Consider the following 24,850-nt stretch of genomic DNA (forward strand, 5'->3'; position numbering starts at 1 on the left):
AATTGCAAGCGGCTAAATACTGATAACGTCACACTGTCTCTGATGAGTGAACACAGCAGACGTCTGTGACATCACTCTGATGGTTCATATTAGACTGGAAGGTCTGGTGGTCTGAGAGGACTGGGAGAAGCCCAGACATCAGTAGATCCACACGGACCACATTGTCTTTCCCACTGGGCTTGTAGAAATCTGGTTTTCTTGCTGTACAATTGTAAAGCTAACCATATGTTCTCACAAATATGAGAGTGATATTTGATCATATTGTTGAAAACTTGGTTTTCAATATACTGTCAGCCTCTACCCAGTTTCAGAAATGATGTGACATGCCTTTAAAATGAACACATGTAAATCTAACTGCATAAAAAAAGTGTGTGTATGTAATCAATTTGGCAACATGCAGGTAAATTACAGCACAGATGTGACCAGTGACCACTGACCAGAAATGCATTATATTTTGAGAATTCTCTACTTCTCAAGTAGCAGATGTTGAAATTAGTTCTGATGATGCATTCCAATCAGAACCATTCTGGAGCCCTGGGCTTACTCCATAGTGATGCTCCTACCACAGCATATCATCACACCATAAAAGAGAAACATTATCTAAGGGACATAGACCAGAATACAACCACCTAGTAGTCACACAATGTAACTGCATTTTTGTAAAGGACTATACTTATTTTGACAGATTTTATTGTTTGTGATTTATTCAGAAGCAGCCACTAATGGATTTTAACATTCGGATTAGTGACTTTTCCTGCTGTGACTTTGGTGGCTAAGAGGGAGAGGGAGGCTAGTGAAAGAGAATGTTTATTCTCCATAACGCCTCAACTCAAGCAAGCTCAAAGACAACAGCTGACAATGCAGTGGTAATAGCTCAGTGCGTAGAGTAAATTCAGCAATTATGGCACTTAAGAGCAGGCACTACAACAGACGCCATTACGGCAGACAGCATGACGACAGGTAACATACAGCAATGACTATCAGGGAGAAGAAAAGAGGGTAAACAAGGAACAGGTGTGTGCAATAACTAATAAGGGTGTGATTGGGACCATGGCGGTGTGTGTCCGTCCTGTGGAGTGCGTGGCGCACCGTGGTTTATACTTTCGCGAGCGACCGTAGCGCGCGGCTCCGCCCACCTCGCGCGACCCTGCGCGAGCGGTGTAGGCGTTTATACTTTCGCGAACGTCGCGAGCGTCGCTGCAGTGTTCTCCGAAACGATAGGTGGCGATAGGTGGCAGTGGAGAATAAAAAACCCATGCAAAACCGGTGAAAGAACATTTTTACCTGACCAGAGACCGTATATATACACATCAGGCATCAAACGTAAATATGGCTTTGCAGTGTTGTCCGAAACGATACGTTAACAAATACGAGCCTCTTGTAATTCCAGGACGAAACATGAGAGAACGTGAAGACGTTGCGTTTTGAAAATAAACAACCATTAAATAATGTGATAAAAAAAGCGAATTATTTCGATTCATTTCGAGTATATGTATAAATATTTAACTTAATTAAGTTTAACGTGCTGGGAAATATTGAAATGGACCTTTAAAGTGACGTACAAGTGCTTTAATTCCACCTTGTATAGGTGTATGAGCCCGGCAAACATGACTTTGTCCATCGCGCTGAAGCGCGGCGCGCGCGCGAAGTTACAAAATTCGAGAGGTGCACGACCTCGCGCCGCGACAGCGCGCGAGGCCCTCGCGCACGGGAGGAGCCACAGCGATTACGTCATTTTCGCCGCGCGGACCCTCGCGCCGCTTGCGGCGCGTCGAGTATAAACTAGGCTTAAAACACACGCATGAGTAGCAACTGTTCACACAAACGTGCTTTCAATAAAGAGTGAGGGAGAGAGTATTCATGAATTCATTTTTTTTAAATGACTGTCTAATCACAGTTTATTTTTAAAGAAAAATACTGCATCACATTTACTTAGCATTATTTTCACCTAATGATATACGGTCTGTATGATAATGATATATAACATTGCTTAAGGTACAAATGGTTCTTGCACGATCATGTCTAGTTTAATGCACAAGCTCAATTATCACTAAATGATGTGCACATTTCCATCCCTTCGTTAAGTAATTGAAGACAGCAGCATCCATTTACCATGACACTTAGGAAAGATAAATGTCCTGCTGTAAAACCTGTAATGAGGACATGATGAGCAGCTGAAAGCCTCCCGTAAGCAAGAACCATCGTCAGAGGCTGATGCAGCGTTGTGAATGTACAGGAGTCCTGGAGGCGACAGACGGACTCTCCGCTGGGCAAGGTCAGACAGTCGGAGACGCGCGTGCAGCGCCCAGCACACGCCAGCCGCGCGGGCTACCCGAGACGCTCGCGGAACTTCCTATTTCTGTGATCGTCAAGCGCTGCTGCTGCCGGCCCCTCGCCTTTTCTATAAACGCCTTCGGTTGAGACACGCCCTGCACCCATCGTCGTGATTTCTGGAAAGGCCCGCTCCATGCAGCGTTAGTCAAATGAAGCAGGTCTTGGCCAATCGGCCGGATGCACGAGAGTGTGTGATGGACGGGGCAGTTGCACATGATTATACATTGTGTGCAGTGTGTCTGAAATCAGTTTTGCCTGCTGGCTAAGGGGCGACCGAATACCATTGTCTGTCTTGAAGAAGAACATTTTAAAGATGTAGTGAAATAATAATGTCCTTTCATCGAGCGAATCAAAGTATATGGGCATCGGTGGATAATGAAGTGTGTTCTGTGAACTGCCCTCCCCCCTTTTCCGCTGCTCTGTCGTTCTTTGCCACCTTTTTTCTTCCACTCTGATGGCTTTGGTTGTCCTGCTTGCTCCAGGCTGCCACTGCAGCCCAGAGAGTGAACATGGAGTGGGAGGGGGAGGGGGGGTTGGGTTGAGGGGAGGGGGGGTGGTAAAGGCGTGTTGCTCCAGGCTGTAATTTGCCCTGAAATCTTGTATGAGCCACAGTGTCTCCAATAAACAGTGTCACTTCATGTTTGGCCCTGTCCCCTGATGCGCTGACAGGACTAGTGATGTGTTTAATACAATAAATCATAGCTCCCGATCTGTGCCGCCCTCTCTGCCAGCACTCCTCCAGCTCAAACCTGGGACAGAAGCCCCAGTCTGGGAGGGACTGGCAACCCACACCACCACCACCACCGTGTCCCCAGAGCCCCGAGCAAGGGCAGCTCGTCTTCATCTTTATATCTCCCTCATCTCTGTCACTCTTCCTGCTGGCTCGTCACCCCACGCTCCCACCACTGATACTTTTGAGTATTTTGATTTTATACAAAATGGGACAAGGCCAATCTTTCATTTACATTGGTCCTGATATCCACCAGGTGACACCGTTGCAATGACGATAGTGAGGGAAACGATTTTTCAGCTCAGAATATGAAAATGTTAGCCGATCCCTTACCGGACGCGCGGAGTGTTAAGCAGTGTAATCTCCTCCTCATCTCAGATAAAGTTCTGTCTAAAGAGAGGTGCAGAATCACAACTTCTTCCTGTCTCACAGATAGCCTAAGAGGGAGCAGTTTTTTGCAAATCATAAGTTACTGTAAGTTGCATGCATCCTTAAACATGAATAGGGGCCTGGATTCGTGTCTGTTCAATATGTAAAAATGCAGGGTGTGAGATATATAGACACTAAATCAACTAAATCAACCCCAGTTTAGAAACACATACATAAAGATATTTTTAGCATACTCATAAAAATTTCATATTTTAAAGAAGTTGGTAAACAAGTTTTGACAGCCTTTTCAGATGTGTTTCTCCACAGCCCTCATTTCCTCTTGGTTTTAGATGAATTGAAAACCGAACAGTCTGCCGTTGAAGGGAAACATTTTGATTTGTGTTTTCATTTCCTGATGGATTATTCTGAGGTGATTGTTTAGCAGGAGGAAGGTGTTTGTGTCGAGGGTTTATCTGATTGAAATGGCAGCCTGGGGCTGGGTCTGGCTGCGAATTAGATGGCGATGCTCCTCCCTGTTATAAGGTCTAACCACATTTCCAGTTTTTCCCCTGGGGATTAAACCTCAGTCAACACACTAGATGCGGTAAAATGACCTCCTTGAATTTAGCATGACCACATGCCGCCAAGATTAGCCTTTAGGCAGTCAGGGTGGGTCGACAACAAACCACATTGAGTTGCCGGGCTGAGCTGAGTTGATCTGAACATCTCTTTATCGAACAGCCTATTTCTCAGTGGGTTTTTTTTTATTTTTATGAAGGTGTAAATACAACATATACGGTAAATAAATTTGATATACGTGTATTGATAACATTATGTAAGGAATTTCAAATGAAATTTTTACATGAAATAATTGATGCTGACGTGCTTATTATACCAAAAAAGGGAGCGAGAAATAAGAGGGGAGATTTTAGGGTGCCTTGCTCGACCAGGCGTAAAGCGTGATTAATTCAGCCAGCACAGAGGCCAGCAGCTCTTTCCACGACAGCCTGACCCACTTTCGGCAATACACAGTACACCGCAAACATTGCTCATAATAGCCATCAGGGGCAGTTCAGATTTACATGTAATTCATATTAATGAGAACTGAAACGGTGAACAAAAGGAAAGTGTATTTATAAGGCTTCTCTGTGTTAATTTTGCCTATAATGAATTCGGATGCTCAGGAGCGCTTTTGTGCTCTCTCCCTTGCTGACATCTTCGCCAGGGTGGGGAGATCGCACGTGGCTTTGATTCACAGCCATTTTTGACATGCTGCTTTTGGGTTTGTGGGGTCTACACCTGTAATCAGAATGCACCCATGCAGAACGTGGACAGCCTCTGAATTATAAACATGCACCAGGGCCTGATTTTATTTATTCATTTACTTACTTATTTTTTGATAGCCCATTAGTGCAACTCCATGTTTAACATTTTCAATACAGAACCAGCTTTGAACACAGAACCTTTTAACCTTTTCTTAATCAAACCATAGCACAGCAGGAGGCTGGAAAGGCAAACATGCACATGAATGGCAGATATGCACCCAACTAGCCCGCTCTCCCTCTTTCCTAATGTTTTCAAGAGTGTGTCCAAAGGACCATGACTTGTTGAATCACTGTACAGGGCAACAAGTAAACATCACGGCTGTGATTATTACCGTAAAACTGCACGATGGTTTTATGGGGAGCACTTTGCTCTCCCTCCTACACGTCCCTTCTCAGTAGTGTGGACTAGATTTGTTCTTTGCTAAACATCAAACAGAATAAACCGAACTTTAACATTAGCATTCCCACATCCCGAAGGTACCCAGCCAAACCAGAACTTTCACTAATGCTGAGATAAACAGTATGTGCGTTAAAAAGCTTCAAACAAATTAATAACTTAGGGAGCTGGAGCCCTAAACTTCCTGTTTTATGTTTTGCCTCTTGACCTTCAGTGTAAGATCACGCCTTTCGCTGCCGCCCTGCAAGGTTATTCCGGTTATCGCGGTGTTTTACTCCATTAGCAAGCACAGAAGGCTCAGACTCTGATCGTTTTTATCCGGGTCACTGGCTCTCTGCGGCCTGTGAGAGGGAAGGGGCGTGGCCTTTGGTACATCGCAATCTCTTCATGTGTGACGTGGCCTTGCTCTCTGTCATGGTTTAAGAGGTTATTAGGATTTCTCTTTTTTTTAAGCCCAGTCTGAGCTCGGGGGGGGGGGGGGGGGGGGGGGGGGGGTGGACAGCTGGCTGCAGATATCATCTGTCAGTCTCATTTTACAGTTCTCTGTGATTTCATTTGCACAAATATACATATGCTCTAATTTCCCTCTTCTCTCCTCTCTCCTCTCTGTCTCTCTCTCTCTCACACACACACACACACACACACACACACACACACACACACACACACACACACTCACACAAACAAATCCCATTTGTCCCCTTATGCACCACCACTTTATCCATAGCGATTTCATGACTCAAGCTGTCACACACTCTGACCTTGAGTCTGGAAACTTCTCTGAAAGATACTAATGGGTCAGGCTGTCTGCCGGATGATGGCTGATCTTCACAAAGCACAAAACATAGAAGCAGAGAGAGAGAGAGAGAGAGAGAGAGAGAGTGTGAGAGAGAGAGAGGGGGTGTCTGAGAAATAGAGAGTGAAGTATAGATCTGAACTAAGAGAAGACTTATTCTACCCCCCCCCCCCCCCCCTCTCTCTCTCTCTCTCTCTCTCTCTCCCCAGTCTGTATCTGCCTTTCTGTGGATTTTCTGTTCAGGGGTCTGGTCATTATAAGAGATGTGGCAGACAAGTGGGATTGTATCCAAGCGTTTTACTTTTCCCATGTGGAATCAGGAAGCTTAGACACATGCAGGGCCACCGGTACTCATCTGTACGCGTGTTCAAGCACTGCTTTGTTCTGCTTTTGTTTACACGGCATGTTATTTTATCTTTTATCCCGTGCTCTTATTTTGTATTCAGACCACTCTGTGTACTGATGAACAGCTTGAATGTGTCTGAAGGAATCAGACACTCCTTAGCCAATTAGTGCATGTGGACTATGAGTACAGTTGGCATGAGCACCCTGAACCATAGAACTAGATTTGAGGGCAATTACATTATTGTCATAGTAATTTTGGATTAGTTAGGCAATGGTGTGTGAAATGTTATTTATGGGACTCTAGATATGTTAAATCCATTTGTAATGGTTTACAGAAACAGTAGGAACTGATATTTCTGTTTAAATGAATTTTCCACCATATAGTCAACGTCTGCTTTTGGGTGTGATAATAGAGTGACATCAAAAGTGTAATATATCCAAAGAAAATATTAGATGTCATTAAATGTATGAGAATTGAATTTATGAGAAGTGCTCCCTCTTGTGTTCAGAGTATGCATATAGAGTACCATGAATGAGGTCAGACAGTTGACTCAGAGCTGCCTCTTTTAAAACAGCCTTCATTCAAAAAACATAAATGGAAATGCATTCTGTCAGGCTTTCTCCCATCAATGAAGTGTATGTGTGTAAATTCCTTCCAGGTGACTAGTTGGCTGCCATACCATCTCTCTCTCTCTGCCCCTGGGGACTTCCTGTTCACGTGACCACTTCCTGCTGCTCCTCCAATCCCAGTATGGAACCCAGCAAAGTGCAGTCCGAAGGAGGGCTCAACGTCACCCTGACCATCCGCCTCCTCATGCACGGCAAGGCAAGTAGTGAAGGAGAGAGGGGAGAGAAAGAGGAGACGGAGAGAGGGGGGAGAGAGGGGAGAGAGGGAGACAGAGAAAGAGTGGGAGGGTAAGGGTGAAGGAGCTAATAGGAGCTCGTGCAGCAGGGAAGAGCTGTCGTGATTGGGCTTGTTCATGGAGGAGGTCTCCACCTGCTCGTCCTCAGAATGGCTGCACCAGCATCCATGTTCTCATTACACAAGGACAGACCTGATGCTTTTTCTGGTCATGTCACCATGGGCTTCGAATATAAATATGGCAGTATTGATATTGTACAGTTCACAGTGGTTAATAATAGGAATACACTTTTGTATTTTGTTCTTCTGTTCATTTGTTCTGCAGTAGGTTTAATTTTTCTCATTCTTTCTTTTCCTTGTCTTTTATTTCCACAGGAAGTTGGAAGTATTATTGGAAAGGTGTGCATCGTGCTTTTGCCATTAATTCATGCCTTATGTCAATTTAAAGTTTGAACTCTCAACATTTTGCTGCTGATTTGTTTTCTAAAAATGTACCATGCTGGTGTTTTTTTTCCAGAAAGGGGAAACTGTGAAGAAGATGCGCGAGGAGGTCAGTTAACTTTCTCACTCTGTCTCTCTCTTTCATTCTGTAGTCTCTCATTCTCTCCCTCTCTCAAGATCCCCTCCCCCCTCTCTGTTTCTCTCTCACTGATGCACATGTGCGATACTTGGTCCCCTCCTGCCTCGTTATCCTCCAGCTGTGACTGAGCTCATGTTGCAGGATTAAAGGTTCAGTCAGGGAGACTGGTGGTGACAGCATGTGGCCCTCTCTCACCAGGGTGTCTCCAGTAGGAAATGATGGCTTTCCAAAGTAGCTGACGTGAAAAGAAAAAAAAAACAACAACAGTCAGTGATATTCAATAAATGGAATGAAAACTCTTTAAAACTGTAAATGCTTTTCTATATACAGTGAGTGAATTTGGATTGTTCCACAAATCTAAACTAAACAGCACATTGCTGCCAGAAGGTTTAATCTAGAGCTCTGAAGATTTAATCTAGAGTTTTGAATATTTCATATAGAGATTAAGATTTTATCTCAAGTTTGTGTGAATTGCAGAGTGCTGCTCGCATCAACATCTCTGAAGGGAACTGTCCGGAGAGGATCGTCACCATTACAGGACCCACAGACGCCATCTTTAAGGCCTTCGCCATGATTGCCTACAAATTTGAAGAGGTATGTTGCACTACTGGGCTTATGTCTCTCTGTCTGTTTGACATAGAAGGAATGATATAAGAACTGAAAAAAAAAAACCTCTCTGCAGCCAGTGGGCTACACACCATTGTTGCTGAACAGAACTGAATTTGCAGCAGTTTATTACTGTACCAGGTGCCAGCCTTCTCCAGGACGGCCAATCAGAGTGGAATGAAATGACTCACAGCAGTCAGGGCTGAACACAGGAGTCCTCTGGCAGGCTTCGCAGTAGCAGCTTAAAAACGCCTTCCAGCTGGAGAAAGCTGTAGGATCGCACCCATTTAAACGCTACAGTGTGCACGCCAGCCGCTCCGAGAGCCGCCGATGCTGGCGCCATGTTGCCGTCTTCCCTCCCTTTCCCCATCGAACCCTTAATTTCCATATGGGTTTCATTTTTTTCTTTTTTGCAGGATATCATCAACTCCATGAGCAACAGCCCGGCCACCAGCAAGCCCCCCGTGACCCTACGCCTCGTGGTCCCAGCCAGCCAGTGCGGCTCTCTCATTGGGAAGGGGGGCTCCAAGATTAAAGAGATGAGAGAGGTGCCATTCCCCTACCATGACTGCACTCACACACAGCACTCAGCACCCCTTTCCAGAACATATAGCCTGATCATTCTTTATTTCTAAGCTAACAGAGCACTGTGGTCACGAATTCTCAGATTCCACTGCAAAATGGCAGTGATGTATACAAATAAATTTTGTGATGGTGACAAAATTGATTGTGTGTGTTGGTGTGTGGTGCGTGTGTGGTGTCTCTCCCTAGTCCACGGGAGCCCAGGTGCAGGTTGCCGGGGACATGCTGCCCAATTCCACTGAGCGTGCGGTGACAATCTCGGGCACCCCGGACGCCATCATCCAGTGTGTCAAACAGATATGTGTGGTCATGCTGGAGGTAACAGTGCGGTAGCCGGACTGGTCAGACAAGGCCTCCGAGACACAACGTAGAAACGCAACCAAACACATATTCCTCTGATGAGACACAGCCTATGTGATGCCTATCTCTCTCTCTCTCTCTCTCTCTCTCTCTCTCTCTCTCTCTCTCTCTCTCTCTCTCTCTCTCTCTCTCTCTCTCTCTCTCATCTGTCCATTTAACGGCTGGTCCAGCAGTGGGCAGCCAGGCAGCAGAAGACAGTGGATCAGTGAGCTTTGACAGGACTGTATTCATTCTGGCTCCTAGCTCTGTCCTGAGTCAATAACATGTCACAGGCTTTTTTTGTAGGAAAAAAAAATATTTCCTCTGTCACAGACCTCTCTTGTTACACGTGGTACTTGAGTTTAAGACCTCTTTTATTTGTGGTTGATATTTTTGTATAGGTTTTATTTGAATAAGTAAAATGAGCGAAGATTTAGAAGCAGACATTTTGAGTGAAAATCAAAGTTTGGTGTATTGTTATGTCAACTGGACTCATAGAACAAATGAAATAGTCATTTATATGTGTCATGCACAATAATTAAATAGTAACAGATATGAAATATAATTATACAATATTAAGGAGAACACCAATGCAAACATTAAACTGCAAATGCTGGGGTATTGCTGCGGTGCTGAACACTGCTTAATGCAAACAGGAATGAAGGGTTTAAGTTTATTTATGTTAATGGAGATTGGGGACAGGACAGAGAGGAATGCAGTTTGTGTTCAGATAGATGAAGGCACATATGCAGATCCCTGGGAGATGTAGTCTGATGGGAGGGAGATGTAGTCTGATCCCTGGCAGATGTAGTCTGATGGGAGGGAGATGTAGTCTGATCCCTGGGAGATGTAGTCTGATGGGAGGGACTGGGATTGGCAAACATCCTTCCACCTGCCTCCTTATTAGTCTGATTTACACACACCTATCGCAAACATACACCTGTCTTCACGCTGTCTCTTTCTAACTCTAACGCGGTCTCCACCTCTTCCCTCTTCCCCTCTGCTAGTCCCCACCGAAAGGTGCCACCATACCCTACCGCCCAAAGCCCGCCTCCACCCCCGTCATTTTTTCAGGTGGCCAGGTAAGAGCCGAGCCGCTGGCCGCGTCCACAGCCAATCTCAGCCTTTTGCTGCAGCACCAGCCCCTGCCTGTTAGTGCACGCAGGTTTCTCACCTTCTCGCAAGCATGGTCCCGTCTTAGGCGAGGGGGGGGGTTCCCCTTGGGGAGTCATGCGAGGAGAGGGCGGGGGCACAGGGCGTGCGGTTAGACACATCCTGCTTTACCACTGTTTAACATAAGACTCGAGAGCATCCTCTGCTATTGTATGTAGGGAATATGAATTTTGCAGTGAGCGAATATTGCATATTGCAATCAAAGAGATGTATTTTCACTGCTGATCTTAACATGTGTGCTTTCATTAGTTCTTACTGCTCCTGACAGATGCTCGGAATGCGAGCTCTTTTTATGTAATATGCTTCTTTCTTCTGAAGTAGAAATCACATCTTTTTAATAAGCAAACGCTAATGCACAATCAAATAAGATTCATATGATAAGAAGGATGGTTATGAAATGAGGGATGTTCTGGGGTCTTTATTGAACTGGTAAGGAATCCAAAATGAAGTGCAGATTAAATAGACATAAATATTAAAGGGCTGTTTGATAAGGCAAGTGTTTTATGGATGACATTACCTATTCAATAAACATAATGACAGTGTGTGTGCAGTGTGTTTCTGATATATTTTCTCAATATTCTAACCTAAGGTAGATAAATTACACCTTTCTAATCCACTCTTAGCATTCTGCTAACTCAACGTTAGCCATTCATGCTGAATTTCAGACAGCCATCCATTCTAGGTGTCATCTGGAATAGAGTCTGACAATCTGAGACCATATAAGGACCATTAGTGTCATATTTCTCAATTGTAGGTGACAGAAAGCACATTAACACAAACACAATAGTCATTTAAAATGAAATAACCAGAGAGGTTAGATGAGTTCTTATGGTAAGGGATGTCTAACATCACATGCATTTCAATTGTTCAGACTTTAATTGTGTGTGAGATGATATTTCAAATCTAGAATGAAGGCATAAAATATTTACAACGTGGTATTTCCCTTTAGTTTTTTTTTTCTTTCTTGAAATACTTTATCAAAATATAACCCCAAATTCCCTTTATTAAATCCATGTCTCCTCCAGAGATAACCAAATAGAAGCTGGCATGGTTTTAGGAGGTTTTTTATTACTGTTTATTACATCATTCCTCATAACTGGGAGAATCATAAGACAGTTGAACATACACAGTAGGTAAAGATAGGATCCTTCCCATTTTAGCCTGTGTAGAGCTATAAACCGATGTTGTTTTCCTGTAGTTGTCAAAGTCTGTCACTGTAAGCTGAGTGTCTGTGTGTACTACTGTGTTTCTGTTTTACAGTAATTCAGTAATAAAAAAATATGTGTGAAATAAGAATGCTGTAACAGGTATTAATTTCTTTTTTGTTTGTTTGTTTTTGTTTCTTCTTATTTGCAGGCTTACACAATTCAGGGACAGTATGCCATTCCACATCCAGATGTGAGTTCCCACCCCTAACCCCGTCCCCAGCCCCCTAACCCCGCCCCCAGCCCCCAATTTAGCACCATCAGCTGCTTGGTCTGCTTTTTTTTTTTACTTGGACTTCTATTAATATTAACCAGTAATATTAATATGACATGTCTGATAGGACTTTTGTTGCATTACAATCTGAAACTGTTCTCCACCTCAGTCATCCATGTTGAGAACAAGACTTCTTAGGACTTGGCCTGTTAAAATCGAAATGATAACACAGCAGAAACAGATGTTTTCTGGAGCAACACGTACAGGGCTCTATAATGGAACTTAACAGCATTTAAAGAGGTCAAGCAGCCAAATTACCAACAGGTCTGACAGATCACAAATAAATGTTCTTTTAATTTCCACTCACTATTAACCATTTACTTCATAAACCTACTGTTAGCTAACTACTTTGTAAACAATAGTTGGCAGTGGTCATCAGTAAACAGTATTGTAGGTCCACTCAAACAGAGCAGCACCCATGTGAAGGGTTGGTGCCTCGCTGAGGCTACGTGGGAATAGCTGCTCGGGGAGGTGCAGGGTGACATCGCAGTTGCTCATATGGACCTTGGCTAAGATCTTCAGCTGTACAGCTTTAGAGGACCAAGGCAGCGCTGGAGTTGAGCCAGTGGCGACGAGGGGTGATGTGGCCATAATCGTAACCTCTCGTCTTCAGAATGAGTTTGAAAACGCTACCCCTGCCCCCTGCTGTAAACCACTCATAGACAATTGAAAAAGAGTTCGTTCAAGGTCGAGGTGTGTGTATTAAGGTAAAGGCTTCCCTTTACAATAAGAGCAAAGGTTATATCACAAGGGTTAGATGAATACAAACCAGATTCCCCTCATCGTTTAGCCCATAAGACAGCAAATCAACAAGTGTCTTCAGATCTGACCTAGCTCTTTCTAAAAGCCCAGAAAGATGGATCCACTCAGAGTCAGGCCAAGTCCTCGAGCTTATCTCTCTCTTTTGCTCTCTCTTTCTCTCTCTCTCTCTCTCTCTCTCTCTCTCTCTCTCTCTCTCTCTCTCTCTCTCTCTCTCTCTTTCTTTCTTTCTTTCTCTGTGTTGCTCTCTTCAACCATGTGTTATGGCTTCTTCTCCTTTCTCCTTGTCTTCTCTTTTTTGTGTTTTTTTTTTTTTTGGTTTCTTGGTGTGACCTGTGCGTTATATAAATAACCTCTTAGTTCTACTGTCCCTCCTGCCCCCCTCAGCAGTTGACCAAGCTCCACCAGTTGGCTATGCAGCAAACCCCCTTTACCCCCCTTGGACAGACCACCCCTGCTTTCCCCGGTACGTACCCACAAGCCCTTTCAAAGTGTCCTTCTCTCCGTACCTGTAGAAAGACTCTTTCTTTCTCTCTCTTTCTGCCTTTCCTTTTCTCTCTGTGCCACGCTTCATGACTTGCCCCTGGTGGTTGCTTTCGACTTTACTGTGGCTTTATCTTTCTTTTTAACTTTTCAGCTGCATTTTTCTTCTTTTCTTTTGTTTTGTTTTTTGGCGTGAACAGCGAGTATGGCTAGACAGTATCACAGGAGTGTCAGCAGCTGGACAGACTCCACCGCCAGTCCACTTCACCTGATAAAAGAGCGAAAAACCTACTTACGTCTGTGGACTTAAAAGACATGTATAAATTAAATATAAAGCATAGCAAATTAAAACACCAAGGCAGGAACAAAATTCTAGTTTACAAAAGGCAAGGTGATAATGGGTGAGTAAATGTGGTGAGAGTTGCTTCACACAGGGATTGAATGCCCACTCTTCACATGACATGACTGATGAATTGAGCAGGGGACCTTTCTTCAAGTGTCTGTGCCTGGAGGGTTTGATGAAGTGTCTTTAAGCAGTCTTGGACCCATGAAACAAAATAAGCACCGTTCTATTAATTATGCATCCATCTTAAATAAGCACCAGTCTATTAATTATGCATCTCTCTTAATTATGCTCTTTGGGTGTGCTTAAGCAGCTGATTTTTATCACCGCCAATTGTGTGTGGCAAGTTTGTTCAACCTGGTGAATGGATGTGAAGTTTTAACTGTGTTATTGAGTTGTGCTCAGTAGCCCTTTTATGCTGGTCAGAAATATATGGAATAAAAACAGTTCTCTCATTGTTGGTACTCTGACCCTGCACTGTGCTGGTTGGTGATGCTGTGCAATATGTGTTGTGTGTGTGTGTGTGTGTGTGTGTGTGTGTGTGTGTGTGTGTGTGTGTGTGTGTGTTTGCGTGTGTGTGTGTGTGTGTGTTTGCGTGTGTGTATGTATGTGTGTGTGTGTGTGTGTGTGTGTGTGTGTTTGAGCGTGTGTTTGCATATGTGTGTGTTTGTGTGTGCACTGTACTGTTCATCACGGTCTCCCCCCACCCGCCCTTGTGTGCTCTGTGCCGTAGGTCTGGATGCCAGTCCCCCGGCCAGTACTCATGAACTCACCATTCCCAATGATGTGAGTATAGGCAAATACACTGAGAGGCAGCCCAGGCCCATCCTGTCCCAGAACACCTCAGCACCGTGTAGTGCTTGAACCACCCTGACATATCAGATATCAGGGTGGCAAAGCAGGGTACACAAACCCACACAGGGCATGATTAACACAAACAGGTCATGGTTAACACACACAGTCATGGTTCACTCACTCACACAGGTCATGGTTCACTCACTCACACAGGTCATGGTTCACTCACTCACACAGGTCATGGTTCACTCACTAACACAGGTCATGGTTCACTCACCCACACAGGTCATGGTTCACTCACACAGGGCATGGTTCACACACACAGTCATGGTTCACCCACATCAGGAACAGCTTAGTACTGTTTTGCAGCCTTCACAGGAAGTCACAGGATTTGTTAAGGGATCCACTGAAGTTAATGTTGCCAAAATTGGTTAGTTAACAGCCAGTAGGAGCTCTTCATCTTTCTTTGGCCCACAGAGTGCAATTTTGTGTTTTGCTTTGTGATTTCCTCTCAGCTAATAGGCTGCATAATTGGGCGCCAGGGAACCAAGATCAATGAGATCCGTCAGATGTCTGGAGCCCAGATCAAAATTGCTAACGCCATGGAAGGGTCATCAGAGCGTCAGATCACCATCACAGGAACGCCCGCCAACATCAGCCTTGCCCAGTACCTCATCAATGCGAGGTAAAAACCTGCCTCAGCTCCAAACCGCGGAGACACGTTGCCCTCCAAAACCCATGACCTCCCCCTGACCTCATGAAACCAGCATCTGCATACGCCACAGGGCTAGCTCTGTTTTTGAAAGGTTCACGTGCACTTGACATATGCTAAACAGCTACCTGTCCACGAATGTCTGCTGTGTGGGCGTGCTAAAGTGTGTGAAGATGTGCAAAGACGTGCACTGTAATGAAGGCAGGCCATGAAGACAAGTGTGCACGCAGGGATGTTGAGGTTATCATGGAAATGTTTGTAGAAAAGTGTCTGAAACAGCCATGTCTCTGCTTTACAGCCATGTATATGATAAGTGTGTGTGTGTGTGTGTGTGTGTGTGTGTGTGTGTGTGTGTGTGTGTGTGTGTGTGTGTGAGAGAGAGAGAGAGAGAGAGAGAGAGAGAGAAGGTGGGGCTTACACACCGGCGGCAGGGGATCCACTAATGGATATTGCTTTCCCACAATTCCGCTGGCAGGTTCAGAGACGTGGCAGCCATGTGGAATGATCCCTCATCAATGACTACATCCTGAAGCCCCCCAAACTGCTATCATTATCGGGAGCTAACAGCCGCCGTTTTCCTATTAACCTTATGTACCACACTTTCTTAGCACTCCCAGCCTACCACTGAGTCTGCACTCCTTATGTTGAACCTCCAGCTTAACTTGTGTCGCAAGGCTACTGTAAAAGGGGAGGAGTTATAAAAAGAGACAGTGGTTTGATTTTGTTCATGTTATATAGTGTTCAATACTGTGTCTTAGCATGCTGGATGATTAGGTTTCTGCTGTGTTTTCATTTGTTATTTTCTCTTTGGTAGATTAGTTATGTATGATTGCCAGTTCTGTCATGAAGCTCCATGCTGGGAAAGCTTAAAAACATATAAAATAGAAAAAAAAACTTCATGGAGTATATCAGATTGCTACCAAGCAATGCTTTTGGCCAGAGAGAGTGATGTGATCCATGAACATGAGGATGTTGTGTGTGTGTGGGGGGTGGGGTGGGGTGGGGGGATGTGCTCTAAACTGGGGGGGTTGGAATGCTGGAACGGTCTTATTCCAGTCAGAGCCTATGAATATGCTTGACAAAGTGCTGATTTTTGAATGACTGCATTTGACAAATTATGTATGTCAGTTCCTTAAATCTGATTTGCATTTAAGAGGTGTGGAAAATGTCTTTTTGTGCAAATCAATTTTATTTAAAGCTGATCAGGTGTTTGGCTGTTTTCTTTTTGATTGCATCAGTAAATACAAACGCATGATCATTATGCAGGACTGTGGGGATCACGTGGTGCATACAGACAAGGTGGACAGAGCTGTCGATTTTCTATGAAAGAGTTGAAAATACTTTCAGAATTATTTTATTTTCTCTATTTTTCTACCTCTCCCCTCCCTCCCCTCCCCCTCTTCCCGACTGTTCTAGGCTGACGTCTGAAGTCACTGGAATGGGCACTCTCTAATTTCTACCCATCATCCTTCACTGCATCACATGACCCTTGAGCCAATGGCATTGCACCTAGTTTGTTTTCTCTTCTCTGTACTTGGCTTTCCTGTATTTTTAAGTGATTATAACTTATTTATATTCTATAATCTACATATTTAAAATATCCAGTTCAGTGTCGTTCTTACTGGTCCCATATTGTTATCTTGATGCTCCCCAGTTTCCCAGTTTCTCCTTACCTCTTGATTTTAAAAGACACCACTTTTTTGACACTCTAGTACCTTTCATCTCATCCACTGGCATCCTGCTTTGATGTAGATTTTCACTGTGAATTCATTCTTTGTTGCTCTTTGCCATTGCCTGCACAGCTGCTATCAGAAAATCAGAACACATTCCATACTATTTATTGCTGGTTTCCTCAAAAACCGAAACAGTAATGACTAAAACCAGTAGGCGTATTGTTTATCAGAGCCCTGAACCAAGTGCGTCCAGAGACAGTGTGGCACATGAAAAGCCCCTCAGATCGGTGACCTGTCAAAGTCAGGCATTTTTACTGTGTGGCACGACCCCTCAAAGGCTGACCATCATCAGCCTGAATTCTATATTTACTTTCTGAGCTGCGGGCAACAAAAGTAAATAAATAAGTACATATATATATAAACTAAACCAATAAAGAATGGTAGGCTGATGTAGTGCATGTTCACTGGATTACAGCATGGAGGAAGGTCAGTTTTAGTCATCTGAGAGATGGTGTATAGTAGATTATGCCACTCTGGAGGTTTCCCCCGAATTGCTGTAGCACAGAGAGCCTCAGAATACAGTAGAAAGACCATCACTTTCATCTCTGTCTCCAGCTCTAACACTCTCCATGAGCTCAGCCCTGTGGTGCATTTGGGGAACTGCCTGCCTCACGTATAATCACCCTTCTTCCAGTCTTTGGCTTTGTTCATTCAGTTTAGCTTAAGACCACCGTGGCTTGTTTTACAAATGCCTCCCCATCGTTGTTTTCCAACACACATCGTCCAGCTATCACGGTAGTCTTGCTTATTTCCCTTTTGTAAGTAACTGGTGCTGGTAATGGTCTTGTCGCTGAATTTCAGATGTCTGTTAGTAAGCACAGCTTTATACATTGGCTGATTTGGATTTTAATTGTTATCACTGTCAGGATTGGTCAGAAGACTCACAGTGCACACCAGAACAGGTATAGAGGCAAAACCCATTCTTCTGCTGTTACATGCAACTGCTTATAGATTTCAGAGCTCAATTGGTTTTGTAATCTTGAGTTATGGTTCATGTAGAGACCCTTCCAGAGCCATGTGTAGCTTTAACTGATGTCAGGAATTTATCAATAAATCTCTTACCGCTTTACCTCTGTGCATTTACATTCTTGTAGGTGACACTTCATCGTAAGTACGCATTATCTCTCCAGTACGAGTAATGAGCACCTTGTTAGTGCTAACAAACCACGTGTTTTCATCCTAAACATTTAAATCTCATGAGATTTTGATACTGGGTCTGAGAATTGAATGTAATTGCTTCAGCATTGGCCAATTGCCATTCTTTACAAATACTTCCTCATTCTGTTTTTATGCCACTGCTCCAGATGTTGCTGTAAAATGTCTACCCACTTTTCGGCTTGATTTTTCCATATTAAGTGCAGTTTTGAGCTAATTTACATAGTACTCCTAGTCTGGGACTGAACCGGTCCTGCCACACTGTGGAACAAATCAATATGCAACTGAATGTTATTCCACTGCACAACACTTTCAGAGGTAATTAGACTCAAGTCTGAAGTTTCTTTATCTGTGAATTGCTTTCCGCTGTGAGCTCAAAACTTTTGTAATTTTGGAACTCAAAAATGTTAGTATGCACATGTATGCACATGTTTATTGTGGGACAGCGGTGCACACAGCTAAGATGATGTGCTATTGTAGCTATAAAATTGCTACATTAACTGAGATTATATTAGCTACAGTTTTTATTAGTGTTTAAACATACGTATTCAGTTAGAGATTATTTTCTTTTATCTTTCATTTTGCACCAAGTTGAAATGAGGTTTGTGACTGTGTTCGGGTCTGTGCTTGGGGTTTTTAAACATTAAGTTAGATTGTATGTTTCAAGCAAGACTGTGTCTTGTAATATTTGTATGGAATGTTCTATTTGTTATGTTTTGGACTATAATGTGCTGTACTGTAGCTCATTGTAGCAGCACAATGTTCTCACAGCATGCTCTGTAACTGTGACACTTCAAAGAAACCTAGTGCTTTGCCAAGGTAGGCAGTATACCATGTTCCATTGGCATCATCATTAATATTACTATTGTTTTATACATGCAATAAAATTATTCAGTTAGGAGTGCAATGTGCAATGATGTTTAGTGTTTACAATGCAAACATGGTTTAGAAATGGTTTTTTTTTCCCTTTCAGACAGCTTTTGTGGCTTCTTCTTCCTTCATCATTGTCAGATGTCATGATTTGGCATTTCCTGTCTCCATAACATTCACATACTGCATTTGCACATACAGTACACACACATTTGAACTCAGCTTAGCTCTTTATTTGTCTGTTTATTCGTAATCACAACTAATGCACATAAATTTGCTTTTATTAGTTTCTTTGCTCATGAACAGACTTTCATTGTACTAGAGCAGCAAAAAACAAACAAAAACAGAAGAAGGACCCTTTCCTCGTTGTGCTTATGTAAATTATGCTGTTTGGAAATGTAACAAAGTAATTACTAAACACCCCAAACTGCCGCTTGCAGGTCTATGTTAGTTTTACATTACTGAAGTTAGGTTACCTTTGAAATGTTTTGTAAAAGGAGAAAAATAAAGATTTTTTTTCCTTGATAATGGTGTGATAACTTATAATTATTGTTGATTATGTCCACATTACTGCAAATATTGCAAGAGATGTGGATAAATGATCTCCGTTTCCTGTAGATTCCAGTCTGTTTACAGCAAAGGTTGCAAACCCTGTCCTACCACTAGAGGGCTCTGAGTGTTGCAAAGTCTCTTAGTGATCGCAGTAATAGGTAACAGTAATAGTAAAATTGCGTTGTAATCACATTATAATGATTTACCTAATTGATTGAATTTTATGAAACACATCATCATGATTGTCAGCATGCAAAACTCAAGTACAGATGCTGTAGTTAATAGGCCAAGGGCTGGGATGGTTTTAATAGCTGCTATTCTCTGTAGGTCAATGGGACAGCAATGGCCTGGATTACTCAGGCACAACCATGGTCAAAATTACACCTAAACCATCTCATTCTTGATACCCCTGCCTTGTGTAAGACATTAGCTATGACATCAAATAGTGAAATAACATGAATGTTTAATAGAATTTTATAAAATCATAAAAAATGGCATTACATTACCAATAGATATGACATGCGTTAAAGTTTGAAACTCATCACAACCGGATGCCTACATTTAGAAGGACAAAGTGCTTAATTGCATTGGGGTGTGGGTTCCTCGTTCTGCCCCAGGCTCAAAGCACCATGGGAAGGCACAGTGATGGGCCCAATCCAGTATCGTGTTTCCAAATGAGCACCATCTCTCCAGGGAGAGGTGAGGTCACCTCTATCCATCCTGTGCCTCTGCTTCCAGAGCAGTTTCGTGAGGTTGTAGATTGGATCATATTAAAGAGGCCCTGATCGCTCTTCTAAAGTCCCTGAATGCCTGTGTGTTTCTGAGTCCTGAATTTGAGTAGTGAAAAACAAATGAATTGGGAAAGAAACAAGAAAACAAGCCAGATGACAATCATACACAAGTACCACAAATCAGTGTGTTACCAGTAGCAGTGGGCTTCAGCAATAATGTCAATTCATGACATGACCCTTAGTCAAGGACAGTGATCATGTGCATACGCACACACACACACACACACACACACACACACACACACACACACACACACACACACACACACACACTATTATATCAGAAAAGTGGCCTCTGGGAGGATCCACTGCAAATTTCTGCTTGAAATAAAAACGTTTCATTCTTCCTCTCTTCCATTCATAGTGGCTTAGGATATTTTAATGTCTCTTTCCCATAGGAATATAGGTATACTCATGCATAAATGTATGCATAATTGTGTTTACATTTACATTTAGGGCTCTTATCCAGAGCAACTTACAAAGTGCTTTGCCCTCCGTTGCTTTTGTGGGTCTAAGGAACGCCAACTGTCTGAGGTCTCTAGGAAGATGCTCAATCGTCTACTTCTACTATATTTCTGTTTATCTTCTTGAATGTAAACATGTTGTTGAATGTAAACATGTTGTTGCTACACAGGCCTGCAGCGCGGTGCAGGCCATCAATACAAATTTATTGGCAACAGCTTCATGTCAACACATGTCAAGTGCAAAGATTACTGTCATTCATGAGCAAATGCGTAGGCTATTAGATGGCAGTACCCTGACAGAAAGAAAGATAAGAGGAATAATCCTTGCTGATACCCACTGCTATTGTGTCCTTATACAATGTGTTCTGTGCAAAGGAGGACATTACATGCACAGTACACCTTGCCATTTACTTACATCCATCTTGGGTTAAAAATGTGCAAATATTGCTGCAGAAATGATGCAAGAAAATACCAAACTATACTTTCCCCTTACACATTTACAGAGTTTTTACAGCATTAGCACAGTATTGCCACAATGTGTATTGTATGGATTATGGAGGACAGTTCCATGGTGCTGAAAGAAGTACTTAGTATTGTATACATTTACGAATGATCTGTCCAACAGGATTTCAAATGTAAGATTCGGCTTGGAGAACATTTTTTGCCTAATTTACGTGACCTGAATGCCTAACATCACTAGGACATAAGACACTATAAGGAAGTTGCAAGACTGTCTTGTGTGTTTTTTTTACTTCTGATTTGGTGTTATTAAAATGTCCTGCTAATTTGATATATTCCAGTTACTTTTTGACACGTTTAACAAAGGTAAACACTTACTTAAGAACAGTTCTCGGTCCAATGAGAACTGAGTTATAATTACTCCTAATCCCACATTCGCTGACGGGCCAGCATATAGTAATTTGATTTTCCTCACCAATGGCTGGAGAGCGCAGTGATGAAAGCCAGCACAGACTATAAAAGCACAGGAGAGCTGGCACGCCTGCTCCGCTTTTACCTGCTGACAAATTATTATTCCTACATGTCTTTTGAAATGTAGAAGTGGAATTCCCAGCTTGACAGACTAACTAAAAGGCTGTATGAACGGATGTGTTTATACGCAGACCCAGTCGTGCTACGCTACCAGCCATGTGCGTGCGGCTACACGTAACTTGCCGTAGCAGAGCACAGTCGATGGCTCAAGGCTCATGACTGGTTATTTATGGATGACACTGGGATTTTAGATGTCGTGAAGCAGTGCTTGGAAATTGATTAGGTGCTGGGATCATACTTGTATATAATTCAGGCACAGCGCACTCAAAGGCCGGGTGGCTTTTCAGGTGTATTTACAAAATATGGCCCAGATTTTGCTGATGGCAGCACTTCCATAGTACAAGTGTAGAGTAGAGGTATTTAATTTCACTTTACCACACAACCTATTGAAAACATGGAGATTGTAGTCATTAATAATTGGAAATTTGGATTCAGGTCTCATTGCTGTATAATTTCTATTAAATACACTAAATTACTTGGCATATAAATTATGTATTTATCATAAGCTGTCAGAATGATTATGGCTGGTTCCTGTCTGAAGAGTGCTTGTCATTGTCTGTGTGTTCTCAGTGAAATTTAAAAGATTAGTTATCTGAAATTTAAAAGATTATCTGAAAAATGTGTAATTACTGCTTCATAACTCCAGCCTGTGTAGGAGTCATATTGTTCACCTGCTAACCTGCCTTTTCACATAAGGAATTGTCTGCTGCTTGGTGTCCTCTGTCTTTTTATACTCATCTTCTTGGCTTAGGTTTGACCATTAATAATGCATAACACAAACCATGGAGCCCAGCAGAAAGGTCAAAAAGTCCTTCTTTTTAATTGTATGCCCCTCCCCCCACCCACTCTTACTCACATGCGCACACACAGACACTAACACACACACACACACACACACACGAACATGTCCTCATTTCCTCCACATTCACCTAGATTAAAATGTATTTGTGTGATTTTTAGACATGTACTGCTCCTAATTAATTTGGCCTGTCTCACTGGATAATGGCTTAATTAAGGAACAAACAGAATTCATGCTCCAGCTGTTTTTTCTTGCTAATTCTCAAAATGTTTTAATCAATTTAAAAAATTACCAAGAAGAAAGTGGTTATTGGTCACTTTCCTCATGTATTCTTTTAAATAACTTTTTGATTTATTGCAAAGTTTCCTTTATTTTCATTTTCTGTGTTTTTACTCAATCAACTTCTTAGTCTTGGTGAATTTGGCTACTGAAAGTATTAAGTCTGCCACTATGCCAGGGTTATTTTAAGCACGCTACAACACACTGAAATAAACAACCCGTTCTGGAACCAATCTTGTAATTAGCTGGAGAGATTTCAAAATGAATTAGTGAAGATTTAATCAGTATTTCTCTCTTCACATAATCTCTTCATATAACGTTCTTCGGTGGTAGGCCTGCACATTTTCAGCTGATGCAAGTGGCAGATAAGAGGACTTTTAAAGTAGCAAATAGCATGTCTGTCACGGTGAGGCGGCCCCCTACCGGCCGCCTCTGTCCACAGCGGCTGTTGTTGTCGTTGTTTGGTGACGTCATGTGCGTCCCTCAGGTGGGCGGAGCCCGTGATCCGTCTCACCTGAGGGTCGTTTGTTTGCCTATATATGTCTTGTCTTTGTACCAGTTGACCGCTGGTCATTATATCCTTAATTTGGATCTATTGCACGGGTTTTAGTTTTGCACACTTTATATTAAACCATCCTTTTTCCCTGAGACTTTGCGTGATCGCTTCCTTTTTGTTGCTCACACCTGCCCGTCACAGAATGACCAGCCACCCTTCGGAAGCCGCCGAGTCTCTTTTTCTTTCTCCTTCGTTCGTGGTCATGTCTCGTGGTAAGTGTTTGTCTGCGTGGTGTTTTGTTTGAAGAGCTCCGCCGTGCTTTTGTGTTTTGTGTGTGTGTGTGTGTGTGTGTGTGTGTGTGTGTGTAGCACGGCGAGGACCAGGGCAGTCTGCCCTGAGACAGCTCTTCGTGTCCGTTGTATGTTGCGGGAGTTTCGCCGTGCGCTTGTGTGTATGTGGCACGGCGAACACCAGGGTGTCTGCCTGGTGGACTCTCGTGTGTGTTTTGTATGTGTGTACGGGTGACGGACGTGTGGACCAGTGTGCGTGCTCGTTCTGTTCTATGTTGAATGTTTTATGTGTGACGCGGTTGCTGCTCGTCACTGTCGCCTCGCTCCCCGTGTGTCGTGTGTTTAATGTGGGGAGCGACTGCGGCTCTGAGCAGCGCGCGTCACTGTGTGTGTGTAAGCAGAGCGCGCATGTGATGGGTTCCGTCTGTCTGTTTGTACACCGTTTTTTGTTTGTCTAGTATTTGCGTGTGTGTTTTGTCCTAGCGTAATGTCAACTGTTAAATGTAATTCCACACATGCTCCTCCCCTTAAATGTGTGTTTGGGGGGGGACCGGCTGTGGTCCCGTGCCATGGGGTGTGGCACGGAGGGCGTCTCTCCCGAGGGAGGCCCTGAATAGGGTAGGGCGCGTTTGTGTTTCGTGTTTGTATATATGTGTGTGTGTGTGTGTGTGTGAGGTTGTGTTCTTTGTGCAGGTGCTTCTCCTTGGCAGTGTTCCTGGACCTTGTGGGGGTCTCCACCTGGCAGGAGCCCCCTTGTGTTGTGGGGTGACCGGAGCCCGGTCGTGAAGAGCCCCTCCCTAGAGGGCTGGGGCCCCCGGATGTTTGGGGACCATGGGGCTCCGGTCTGAAAAGCTCCTGCTGGGGATGGAGATCCTCCCTCCTGCCCGGGGTGACCAGGAGGCCCTTGGGGCTGCTCCCTAGCCCGCGTCGGGGGTGCTCTGGGCCTCGGTCTCTGGCGCTCCTGGGTTGGGTGGAGGAGTCCACCTTGAGATGAGAGGCCCTGGGAGGGGTTGGCTCCCCAGGAGGCTGGGGTGACCCCTAGCAGAAGGCAGGGGTCAGCTCTGGGAGGAGGTAGGTCCAGGAGGTGAAGTAGCCACGCCTTGGAGAGGTAGCCTGCACACCCACACACACACGAGGGACGAGAGAGGAGCCGTAGCCCCTCGTCCTCACACCATGGGGCTTACCAGCTGAATGCCGGTTAGGGCGTGAGGGCCCTGTGACCGACCGGGGCGTGGTTTTGTGTTAACGGCCCGGCCGGTCCAGGGTCCCGCCCGGGGAGGTGAGCTGTGTAATGTGGTGTTTTATGTTTCAGCTCCTGGACGGCAGGAGATGTGTTCCTGCCTGTCTCTGCCTTCCTGCCCC

The 24,850-nt window shown here is 43.8% G+C and overlaps 1 protein-coding gene across 8 annotated transcripts in view; it reads left to right on the top strand.

Moving 5' to 3' along the window:
* pcbp3 (poly(rC) binding protein 3) overlaps positions 1–19,289 on the top strand; it is a 45,231-nt gene extending 25,942 nt beyond the window's left edge. For 5 of the 8 annotated variants that reach the window (XM_077002527.1, XM_077002523.1, XM_077002524.1 and 2 more), the window contains 12 exons: positions 6,956–7,126; positions 7,538–7,557; positions 7,676–7,708; positions 8,216–8,332; positions 8,761–8,892; positions 9,116–9,244; positions 10,273–10,347; positions 11,795–11,836; positions 13,064–13,142; positions 14,236–14,288; positions 14,813–14,982; positions 15,485–15,958. In XM_077002527.1, coding sequence (XP_076858642.1) covers positions 7,048–7,126; positions 7,538–7,557; positions 7,676–7,708; positions 8,216–8,332; positions 8,761–8,892; positions 9,116–9,244; positions 10,273–10,347; positions 11,795–11,836; positions 13,064–13,142; positions 14,236–14,288; positions 14,813–14,982; positions 15,485–15,539 — 984 coding nt within the window. In that variant the 5' untranslated portion in view covers positions 6,956–7,047 and the 3' untranslated portion in view covers positions 15,540–15,958. Of the gene's footprint in view, positions 1–6,955; positions 7,127–7,537; positions 7,558–7,675; positions 7,709–8,215; positions 8,333–8,760; positions 8,893–9,115; positions 9,245–10,272; positions 10,348–11,794; positions 11,837–13,063; positions 13,143–14,235; positions 14,289–14,812; positions 14,983–15,484; positions 15,959–16,425 lie in introns of those variants that run through there. The other 3 variants (XM_077002528.1, XM_077002530.1, XM_077002529.1) reach the window with 3 other exon arrangements.
* Positions 19,290–24,850: the final 5,561 nt, after the last annotated feature.

This window comes from Brachyhypopomus gauderio, chromosome 4 (assembly GCF_052324685.1).
Source record: "Brachyhypopomus gauderio isolate BG-103 chromosome 4, BGAUD_0.2, whole genome shotgun sequence".
NCBI classification, from domain to species: Eukaryota; Metazoa; Chordata; class Actinopteri; order Gymnotiformes; family Hypopomidae; genus Brachyhypopomus; species Brachyhypopomus gauderio.